General features: G+C 51.0%; 1 protein-coding gene across 2 annotated transcripts in view; it reads right to left on the reverse strand.

Moving 5' to 3' along the window:
* Positions 1–12,025, reverse strand: part of camkmt (calmodulin-lysine N-methyltransferase) — an 80,742-nt gene that overhangs the window by 11,231 nt on the left and 57,486 nt on the right. For both annotated transcript variants that reach the window (XM_084709836.1, XM_084709835.1), the window contains exons 5-8: positions 10,756–10,807; positions 8,553–8,616; positions 7,037–7,103; positions 5,625–5,699 (exon numbers count right to left, since the gene is read on the reverse strand). In XM_084709836.1, the coding sequence (XP_084565962.1) occupies positions 5,625–5,699; positions 7,037–7,103; positions 8,553–8,616; positions 10,756–10,807 (258 nt within the window). The remainder of the gene's footprint in view (positions 1–5,624; positions 5,700–7,036; positions 7,104–8,552; positions 8,617–10,755; positions 10,808–12,025) is intronic.

The following is a 12,025-nucleotide window of genomic DNA, read 5'->3' on the forward strand; positions in this document are numbered from 1 at the left end:
AAGAAAAATAAAACACCTGGACAGTTTCAAAACTAATAACTCAAACGCACAATTAATCCCTGCCTTGATACTTCCTCGCATAAATGATGTACTACAGATGCAGTTCCAGAAAAACACATCAATCAAAGAGAGCGATAAAAGCATGTTACTCTAATCTTTACAACCTGAACGTTCACATACAAATAAGTTAGAACAAACCGAGGAGATAAGAGTGGAACAGATGGAAGAAGCGATAGTGAGAGGGGAGGATGAGTAGGCTGTCTGAATAACGGAGGACTGTTTTGCAGGTATATATGGCTCATCGGGCTATCCTCTGTCTAGAGTCATTATGCTGCAATTACTGCTATCTGATGAGGGGAGCTGCAGGGTGGGGCAGCAAGCAGGGCATGATGGGAGAGCAAGTCTGATCCTCACACACACACACACACACACACTAGAGTTCAGAAGACTGCTACAGGAGCAAACTGAGACTTGACTAGACAAGCTGGTGTGTGTGTGTGTGTGTGTCAGAGAGAGTGTGTGTGTGTGTGTGAGAGAGAGCTAGAGTGAGAGAGACAGAGAGAGAGAGGGAGAGATAGGAAGTGTGTACAAATTTGACTAATGGAGGTAAATTGTGTAAGAGTGCGTGTGTGTGTGCGTTAAGGTGCCGGTGTGTGTGTGCGTTAAGGTGCCGGTGTGTGTGTGTGTGTGTGTGGGACAGCAGGAAGCTTGGTGACAGGAATGTCACTGAGCAGGAGATGAGAAGGGGAAACAGACGTGAGCTCATGCACGCCTCGTTGCCCACGGTCATCACCCTGGTAACGCACTCTCCATCAGATCAGACACATGCTGGGCAGGGCTTCATTCAATCCCCCCCCACACACACACTTAGACACACTCACTCACTCTCTCTCACACACACACAAACACACACACACAATCACTCACACACCTACACTAATGCTTCATTCAATCCCCCCCACACACACACACACACATTCTCACTCTCACACTCTCTCTCATACACACACCCTTCTTCCAATCCATTTCCCTTATCTAACCCTGACCACACCCAAGACAGCCGTCAGTCAAGCTACAGCACAATAGCCTCATCCAGGATCAGTATTATCACAAATGAGTGTAAAGTAATTAGACTAAAATGTAACAATACAGGTCAGCTGTATTATAATCCAGACACAGTGACTGGCTGGACAGCAGCAACAGAATCTGGATCAAAAAACAACTTTCCAATCACGTCAGCTGATGACCTTCTGTATGCAAATGTGTCCTGGAGGAGGAAACGGTTCTGTGGAGTGGTGCAGCGCACAGCATGGTCCTGCATCTCTGTCCTGCCTGTGTGTGTGTGTGTGTGTGCCTGCCTGTCTTTGTGTGCCTGCCTGCCTGCCTGTCTGCCTTGAAACCCTGTCCTCCCCTGAGCCCAGCTCCTAGACCACAGTGCCTGGAAAACAATCAAAACACAGATACACTTGATTTAGATAACAAAGAAAATATCAAAACCTGCCCGGCTTGAACATTGAGCTCCTTCTGTCTGTCTGTGTGTGTGTGTGTGGTCGCGTGCAGCCTGTTAAAGGAAGCAAACGTCCACCTTTGAGCCACCGTGATGTCACGTTTCCATGAGGTCATCACTAAAACCCGGAGAGACCCCAGCACGTCGCATGACCAACATAGACACGGCCCCCTCCTCTAACACACGCTGGGGTCACGACCTTTCACCCCCACCCCCAATCAGTCTCACTCTGTGTTCCACTGCTGACCTGCCATGTTCTGGGCGGGGAGGGGTCAGGACAGAACAATGAGGGGGCCCCGTCGGCTACAGGGGTGTGGAAGGGGTTGGGGGATGGGAGGGGGGGGCAAGGTGTCGACCGGTTGGCTGTCTGCCCTTTCTCTGCCCCCTAGTCACTGGTGAGACGGGCACCCCGCCCTGCTACCCTGCTCCTGGACACTTCCTCTGACCCCCCCCCTGCCTCAGCTGCCACTGATATCTGATCTCCATATTACCAGCGGGTTGTGAGCACGTGGCCCTGGGGGTCGTCTGTACACAGGTTCACATCCCCTGTACTGCTCACCAGGGAGGAAAAGAATGAGACAATGTTTACTGTCTAGCCCTTTTAGTCCACACTTCCATCCCTGAGTGACCTGTGTGTGTGTGACTGGGTGTGTGAGACCTTCAAATAGAGCTCTAGAGTGTGTTATGTGTGTGATGTCGCATCACCGAAGGGTTCTGGAAGTTTTTGGACCATTCCGAGGCACTGTTCCCTAGACGAACGGGACGACCTCAGCCCTCTGAGAACAGCAACAAGTAGAAGGGCATTACACAGGAACACTGACCTGTACACACACCGTGTCGCAAACAAGCAGGCCTCACAGACTTAATAGGATGACATGGTGAAAGCAGAAACAGGGGGTGAGAGTCAGAGAGAGGTTAAGCTTCCCATCGGAGGGGGGCCTGTCCAGGATAATAGCTGCTAGTCTGGGTTATTTTGGGCAGGTCTGAGAATGAGAGGCTGGGGCTAAACCCACCTGGAATTATCTAGAGTTACCCATATGCTGCGTGTGGCGTAATCTGGACAGCAGAGCTGAGCTCGGAGCGCAAGAGTTTTTTTTTTTACGTGTGCCTCGCTGTATGTGTGTGTGTGTGATGTGTGTATGCGTGTGTCTCGCTGGGCGCGCGTGCGTGTGTTTGTCCAGGGTGAGGGTGGACTTCCTCAGTAAATCTGCTCTAATCCCAGCAGCATTAACTTCATCTGTTCAGTGAGACCCGCAGGAAACACAGGGCCCAAAGAGAAGGCATTTACCAAATGAGTGCAGCAAAATCATATGGTGTTGCTTAGCTGCTTACGCTAATCAGATGATTGACGTTATTGACGATTAGAGAGCATGAGCCCTCCCTTTCCGGGACGGGGCTCCTTGTTTTTGTGTTTGTCTTTCCATCCAGGTTGCTCTATTGTGTTATTCGTTAAGTGCTCATCGCTAATTCTCTTTGCGCTGGCCTGCCCATGTCAGGCTTTTTGCAAAATGAAAGGGATTTCTCCCCGAATGTAAGCCTCGGACAAAAACCTCCAGCGTGCACGTGTGTGAGCACAGCCCAGTGCGACGTGCGCTCGACACGCTACACCGGCACAAAACCAAACATGCTAAATGTGATCAGCGACATCGACGCTAGTCGACGTCAAATGTAGAAATATGTGTGTGTGCGTCACAACATACACAAAAGACATGGGGATGGCACGCGTGCTTCACACACACACACACACACACACCCACACACAGACAAAGGGCTTTATCTCCAGGCCCACACATGGGCAGCTTAGAGGCGCAGACATGCTGGTGTCCCCGCCAAGCCTCCACTACCCACAATCCCTCTGCAGGAATCCCAGCTCACAAGACCAGTCATGGCACTATTCAGTACACATGCCAGCCTAGCCAGTGTGTGAACATGTGTGTGTGAGAGAGACCGAGTGTCTTAGTGTGTGTGTGTGTGAGTAAGAGAGAGGGAGTATGTGAGCAAAAACTTCCGGCATGTAAGGGGATCTGTGCATGTGAGCGTGCAAATTCATGCATTTGTGTGTATGTGACAGTGTGTGTGACAGTGTGTGTGTGTGACAGTGTGTGTGACAGTGTGTGTGTGACAGTGCAAGGTCTCCATATTCTTGTCCAGGGCTGGCTGTCTACAGAGACGCCATTGTCTGAAAGACTATAATTAATTGGAGCAGAAGTGTGCCTGTTGACCTTTTCTCCGCTGATCATCATGCTGGTGTGCTCGTTCATCGCACAGCCATCACTCACCGTCGGAGACGCAGTCAATTACACACCGTTCGGTAGGCGCGTCACACGCACACACCCCCCCCCCACCACACACATACACACGTACGCTGAAAAACATGTACCTACATATAGTACCTCAGGCTCAGGGATAAGGATTATCTACCGTCACATACACACCTATCAGCCTCCTTCTCTCTCTCACACACACACACACACACACACAGATATGTGCATACACCTAGGGTACATACAGTGCTGCGCAGTGAAGCATCCCTTATTACACCTATGCAACACTGTTCATTTCACCTGGCCATTACCGATAATAACTCTGACATTAAAATAATGCTAACTCTGCTAATGCCCCACTTATCACACAGCTCACAGAGCTATCATAGCTTTCAGATGGACACGCTGCTCTCACTCTCACTCTCACTCACACACACACACTCACACACACTCACACACACTCACACACACACACTCACACACACCCTGGATTCACACTGCAGCAGAACAGATCAGGGAGTCAAGTGCTGCAGTGTGAATCCAGGGTGTGTGTGTGTTTGTGAGAGCGGAAAGAGTAGGAAGGAGAGAAAGGTGAGAGAGAGGCAGGTAGACAGGTAGGTAGACAGGTAGGAAGGCAGGCAGGTAGACAGGTAGGCAGGCAGGCAGGTAGACAGGTAGGTAGGCAGGCAGGTAGACAGGTAGGTAGGCAGGTAGACAGGCAAACAGGTAGACAGGTAGGTAGGCAGGCAGGCAGGTAGACAGGTAGGTAGGCAGGTAGACAGGCAAACAGGTAGACAGGTAGGTAGACAGGTAGGTAGACAGGCAGGTAGACAGGTAGGTAGGCAGGTAGACAGGCAAACAGGTAGACAGGTAGGTAGACAGGTAGGTAGGCAGGCAGGTAGTCAGGTAGGTAGACAGGTAGGTAGGCAGGCAGGTAGACAGGTAGGTAGGCAGGCAGGTAGACAGGTAGGTAGACAGGTAGGTAGGCAGGCAGGTAGACAGGTAGGTAGGCAGGCAGGTAGACAGGTAGGTAGGCAGGCAGGTAGACAGGTAGGTAGGCAGGCAGGTAGACAGGTAGGTAGGCAGGCAGGTAGACAGGTAGGTAGGCAGGCAGGTAGACAGGTAGGTAGGCAGGCAGGTAGACAGGTAGGTAAACCCCAGAGCAGCCCTGTGAGGAGCGATGCTGCTTTCCGACTAAACTCAACAAGTGAGGTGAGGAGAACCCAGAGAAGATGGGTGTCCTGGAGGGAGAGAAAGAGAGAGGGAGAGAGAGAGAGAGAGAGAGAGAGAGAGAGAGAAAGCGAGAGAGAGAGGGTGAAAGAGAGAGAAAGAGGGTGAAAGAGAGAGAAAGAGAGAGAGAGAGAGAGAGAGAGATGTGTGCTTTGGTCACTTAAACGCTAATTGAGGTGTTTGTGTTGCTCCACAGTTGCCTCCTCTCATTTCCTCTTTTTCGCTCACTCTCGCTCTCTCCCTATTTTAACCCTCTTTCTCACTCACACTTAATCTTCATCTCTCTTTCTCTCGCTCGTCCTCTCTCTCTCTCTCTCTCTCTCTCTCGTTATCTCTTCCTATCTCTCTCTCCTCTTTCGTCAAGGCATAATTATTTGCAATTTGCCTAAGTCATTTGCTGGGACGCCAAGCATGAAGAAGAATCAATTTGGTGAAAATGGTGGAGCCTGTAGGAGCCAGCGTAGGAGAACTAACATGGGGGCCAGGATGGGGGGGGGGCATCTGATAACTGTCCACAGAACACTAATATGAATGTGGACACACTGGGCTGAGGAGGGAGGTGTGTGGGTGTGTGTGTGTGAGAGAGAGAGGAGAAAGCAGAGGTCAGTGGCGTGGTCACCTACCAGTCAGCACACATTACGATGTCGAAGTGTCCCTCCAATGCTGCGATATCTGTCTCACAGTCCCACCTCACCACTCTGCAGCAAGGAAACACACACACACACACACACAAAAGACACAATTGTTCAGGGGTGAGTCATACAAAATGTAAATTCTACAGTGTAAGCCCTCCATCCCTCTCTCTTTCCATCTTGTGATCCAGTGTGTGTGTTCACTTGACAACAACACCTTCGCTATCAAACAACACACACACACACACACACACACAAGTGCTGCCCCACCCACTGGGTCAACAGAGGGATGGGGTGCAGGGCGGGGTGAGCTTGCTACCCATGTCCACCTGGAGGGGGCAGCATCGAGACTAGGGGGGGGGGGGGTCAATGGTGCTCCACCTGCTCCTTATGGTCCTGATCTACAACTCCCACACACACACACTCAGACCAAGGTGTGTGTGTGATGGCCGAGTGTGTGTGTGTGTGTGTGTTCATCGGACGAAGGGGAGGGTGTCCAGCAGCCCCCCATTCCAGCCAGTTAAACACGCGACACTTTCTGTCCTCCCTCCCGCCATCTATCCCTCCCTCCCTCTCTCCCTCCATCCCTCTCTCCCTCCCTCTCTATCCCTCTCTATCCCTCTCTCTTCTCCTTAAGAGAAAGCAGGCCTCTGCTCTCCAGACAGGCGAATAGGGATTATTAATTAGCCATTATTAACACCCAGTAAACAAAAATGATGTCTTGTGGAAATACAATCTCATGCCCCGGCAGGGGGCCCGACGAGCGACGGTGCCCCCTCCTCCCCACTCCCCCCCTCAGCCAATCAGGAGCGACCTTCAGCCCTCTCGAAGCGTCGCGCTCTGACAGGAGGCTTAATCTGAAAAGAAAACAATCAAAGTAATGCAGTCTAATTATACGTTTACTTTTTCACTCCATCGTCCCAGTGTAAATACACACGGGAGGGGGGGAGGGAGGGGGATGGGGGGGCGGTAAGAGAGCGAAGTCTGGGAGGAAACTATGGGAGAGTAGGATGGGAGGAGAGGGTGGTGGGGAGCGAAACAAAATATTTGTGGGGGGGGGAGGTGTGGGTTGGTGGTGGGTGTGTGGTGGGGTGTGATTACTACTGTTTTAAGGAGCCCTACCTTTATCCTAGGGAGTAAGTGGATGGTGTGTGTGTGTGTGCGCTGATGAGGACTCTCTATTAAGGACAATCATTTTGCTTGGATGGATAACTGTTAATACACATTACAACCCCCCCCACCCCACACACACACACACACTTCCATTATATCCAAATATGCATCCTCAGCCTCAACACCTCCCACTTCCATCCAACCCCAACCCCAGCTGCACCATCCCACCCCAGACACGTGTGTGTGTGTATGTGTGTGTGTGTGTGTGTGTGTGTGTTGACATCTCCCACCTGCTGGACACTCTGGTGGAGCCGAACACCCCGGCCAGTCTGTTCCTCTCGATGACACCTCGCACATCTGAGGCAGGGTCAAGGTTCAAAGGTCAAATGGTTCAGTGGAAATAAAGATACAGACTAACACTAATCTGGGTACAAACCCTGCGTCTGCATACTGGATCAGGTCATACTACAACTTGGTGGATTTTTCCCCCCACAAAGGAACAGGACATTCACCCCTCTTCTGGCTTGCTCGTTTACACACATGCACACACCCTCACACACACACACACACCATCACACTCACACACACACACACACACACACACACCATCACACTCACACACACACACACACAATCTCTCACACAGGGTGTGATTGATGTCAAGTTGTCTATTAATAAACTGCCAGGCCAGTTCTAAGGCAATTCAATTAGGATTTTCCTGTCTGTCTTTTAAACCGGCAAAGAGCTGTGGCAAATCCAATCTGAAGCGTGAAGAAGAGAGAGGGAAAGAGAGAGACAGAGAGAGAAAGAGAGAGAAAGAGAGAGAGAGAGACAGAGGGAGAGAGAGCAAAATAGATAGATGGATGGGTGGACTGATGGATGGTGAGCCAATCCTAGATCAAAGATGGTCTTCAATGGCCTCTCTCTCCCTCTCTCACAAACACACACATTAAAACAGGACACCAGTATGTGTGTGTGTGCTTGTGTGTGTCAGCGTGTTTAAGTGCATGTAGATGATAGACTGAGGAGCACGAGAGCTCAGGGTAATCTCATCAGTACCACACCACTGGGGGAAAGGTCAATTACACACAGCCATAACAGCCACCTGCCTCTGATACACAGGTACACACACACACACACACACACATCTGCACAAATGCATGCACTCAATGTCTTATTCTGTGTGTGTGTGTGTGTGTATTATATTATATAGGTGTGTGCAGTGTTATTTATGCCAGTGATCGCGTGGCGAATGTGTGACTGTGTGTGCATGTGTGTGTGTGCGTGTGTGTGTGCCCTTCAGGTTCTCCACAGGCCAACAGGAGACATTCATCAATCAGACTTAATGGAACATTTCCATTGATTTTAGTTTGCTATTCAAGGTCACCACTCCAGACACTGTGTTCATGTGAGTGTGTGTCGTACAGTGTCCTGACTTAGGACTGACCCACATTTTTCATCCCTTACATGCCTTTAACCTGACCACTGTGAACATATTTGTATACAACATTCAAAAGTTGACTTTGCTTTTCATCAATCCCAACCTTCAGTTCTGTTAGGGGAGACAGCGATCACTATGTCCTTGGTAAATCAGTCGGTATAACCATAATGTAATGTCTTAATTTGGCAGTCTAAAAGTCTAAAGAGACGTGCAGGGAAAATGTGAACCTGCGACAGGTGAGTATATTTGTTAGGATTCCTTTTTTTTTGCAGTTACTCACTCTAGTTCTGACCAGAGTTGAGTGAGTTAGAACAGAGAGGAAAACACACACACACACACGCACACACACACTAGGGGAAAGATACTCTGAATGGCCTTCTCGTTCCCATCTGATAGCTGGACTTCCTTCACGTCAGCACAAATGGCAATCTGAAAGCAAAGTGAGAGAGAGAAATTAGATGAGACAACAGAGAGAAAGAGAGAGGCAGAGAGAGAGGCAGAGAGAGAGGCAGAGAGAGAGAGAGGAAGAGAGAGAGATGGAGAGAGAGAGAGGCAGAGAGGCAGAAGGAAAAGGAGCACAATAATTCTAAATAAAAGCGTCAGACCCCCAGTGAGCGATCAGCCTGACAAACCAAACAGCGTCTTCCCCACATCTACAAAGCACCCATCTCTTTCTCTCTGTCTCCCCCCTCTTTCTGTCTTTCCCTTCCCTCCCTCCTCTCACCCCACCCCCCCAACCCCCAACCCCCACCCCCCTCTCTCCCTTCATTCTACGTCTGCATTATTTTAATCATTCAATCAAATCAGTCAATACTTTTATCATTCCGGTTAGCAGTGGCCCTCTATCTTGCTATCACTCTGTTCAGTAATTGCATTGTGACAGGGGATGATGGTGAGCACAGAGACTTTCATTTGGCGGTGTGTGTTTATCAGCCGGAGCCATCACACGGCGCTGTCACTCTGCACTCGGCTCGCTCGGCCTGCCTGATGCCCTTCATATAACTTTGCACTGCAGACTGAGTGTTTTGTGTTGCGCTGCCCCTTCCACCCCCACCCCCCTCCTCCGCCCCCCAGCCTGTCTTTTCTCTTTTTGACTCTTTCTCTTTATCGCTGTGTGGCGCGGGCGCGTGTGTGCGTGTGTGACGGCGTGCGTGCGTGCGTGCTATTGTGTGTGTGTGTGTGACAGCGTGCTATTGTGTGTGTGTGTCGGAGTGTCCGATTGCGGCACGTCACTGGCGGAGACCTCCACGTGTGTGCAGGGTACACGGATCCTACGTGGGAGGGGCGCCGTCATCGCCCAGATGGAATGCAAGGCCAACACGTGCCCTGCGTACACATTCACACCCACAGGCCCAGCCCTGAACACAACAGCATTCTCTCTCGTTCTCTCTTTCCCCCTTTCCTCCATCCCCCCTCTCGGTCCCCGGGGCCGGGGGGCCGGGGGGTGGGGCAGGAGGAGGGCTGAGAGGCCTGGTGGGGGGGTCAGAGAGGCCTGCCCACTCCACCAGCTGGACAGACGCAGGGAAAGCCTCACAGGCATCGCTGGGGCAGCAGAGCAGAAGATCAGGACCTCACTCTGGCTCCCCTGCCATAGACACCCCTCCCCCCCTCTCCACGCCACACACACTCACACACCCACAGGGAAAACCGGAACCCAGACAGAAAGGACCAATCTGGCGGACCCTGACACAGTCACCCTATCACAGAAACACCTCCAGTAGGAGTCCCTGTCGTGGGGAGAAGACAGGAAGAGAGGCGGGGAAAGGAAATTGAGAGGATGAGGGCGAGAATTGGAGGGAAGGAGAATCACAGGAAATAGATTACAAGGGGCCAAGGAGCGGGAGAGGGAGGGAGGGAGGGAGGGAGGGAGGGAGGGAGGGAGGGAGGGAGGGAGGGAGGGAGGGAGGGAGGGAGGGAGGGAGGGAGGGAGGGAGGGAGGGAGGGAGGGAGGGAGGGAGGGAAGGAGGGAGGGAGGTGAAGGAAGGAGGAGCGAAGAGATAGGGGGGGTGAGAGGGAGAAGGTTTCCATCTCCAGCCAGCAATGTCACAACACGGGATATTGACTCCAGGGAGATAAAGGCCTGCTGGTCTAGTGAAGAGAGAGAGAGAGACAGAGAGAGAGAGAGAGAGAGGGGGGGGGGGGGAGGGAGAGAGAGAGATAAAGGCCTGCTGGTCTAGTGAAGCCGCTGGTGATGGCGGCTGGCGGCGGATCGATGACACGCTAAAGCCTGTCGATGTGGAGGGGCTCTTAAGACCGTGGACAACCATCCCTATAGCTGTCAGCACTGAGGGCTAGAGAAGCCCACACACACACACAGACACACAGACACACAGTCACACAGTCACACAAACACACATAGACACACACTCGTGAGAGGAAGACAAGTCCAGAGAAGCGCACACACACACACACACAGTACAGTTGCTATGTCTGCTCATGCTGAGTGTGTGTATGGATTGATGCAAAGCTACAGGTCAATTTCATTAGTGACCGCACCGGCCTTCGTAGCACAGAAGTGACATATTTTGACATAGTGTGACCAAGCATGGAAGAATGCCTTTCACTTACCATGAGCCCCGCAAGGCAGGTCATCCCTCCTCCTAACTCACACACGGCACCCCTGAGAGAGAGAGAGAGAGAGAGAGAGAGAGAGAGAGAGAGAGAGAGAGAGAGAGAGAGAGAGAGAGAGAGAGAGAGAGAGAGAGATTGAGAGAGACAGATAGACAAGCAGACAGAGAGAGAGAGAGAGAGAGAGAAAGAGATTAATAAGAGGTTACAGATGGTGAGAGAAGATAAATAAGTGTATGTGCTGTGTTTGTGTGTGTGTGTGTACATACTGTAGCAGGAAGAAGCAGAGAGCAGCATGGCTGACTCCCGCAACAGAGACTCTAATGCAGAGTGGTTGACACCAGCTCTCCATAGGGGTGGAGGGGGCATTGATTGGAACGCCCTTCCAGCTCAATCATTGATCGCCCCTCCCTCCTTCCCTCCCATGCATCTATCCTATCCTCTTCCACTCTCTCCTTCTGTCAGCTTACTGAAGGCAGGGCTCTAATCTCTTCATATGGACTATTGAACAGTTTTACACACACGAGCAAAAGCAGGCAGACATGTTTGGAGCATTTTTGGGTGTCCAAGGATCTTTTGTTTCTAATGGGGAAGGAAGTGCTTGTGTGCCGTATGAAAGTTGAATGACTTCAACTTGTGAATGGCTTGAGAGCACTTGGAGTGGCGAGTGTGTATTTTCCGCCACTCATGCCCAACACATAGAGGACGCAAGGCTTTAGACACAAGGAATAAGTTAGACAACCTAGACCATGGGAATGACAGGATAGAAGACTTACAGGCTAGCAGGCAACAAATAGGCTAACAAGCTAACTGGCTTGAAGGCTAACGGGTAAGCAGTCTAACAAACAGGCAAGCTAACAGATTTGCAAGGGCTAATGGGCTAGCAGTAGGCTAACAGGCTAACACAAGCTCAACCAGTAGGACTGAGGTACAGTGACAGGTAGCTATTTTCCTGTACTGTTCAATACTACTGCAGATAATAGACACACTAGCAGAGACATAAACCGACTCACTCCAAAATATACTCATTTATATTTTCTCTATTTTCTTTTATCCTTGTCCTTCCCTCAAACCCTCCCTCTCTCTTTCTTTCTGGGTGAGCGGATGATGACAGGGGAGATAGGGAGAGGGTGACAATCTTGTCACACACACACACAGCCATCACACACACACACAAACACACAAAGATGCACCGGCCCCCACGCATAGCACACACACGTACGTCGGTGGATGATGTATCAGTCTACCCATCCACGGACACACACACTGA

Source organism: Hypomesus nipponensis, chromosome 11, assembly GCF_054491055.1.
Source record: "Hypomesus nipponensis isolate SF chromosome 11, ASM5449105v1, whole genome shotgun sequence".
NCBI classification, from domain to species: Eukaryota; Metazoa; Chordata; class Actinopteri; order Osmeriformes; family Osmeridae; genus Hypomesus; species Hypomesus nipponensis.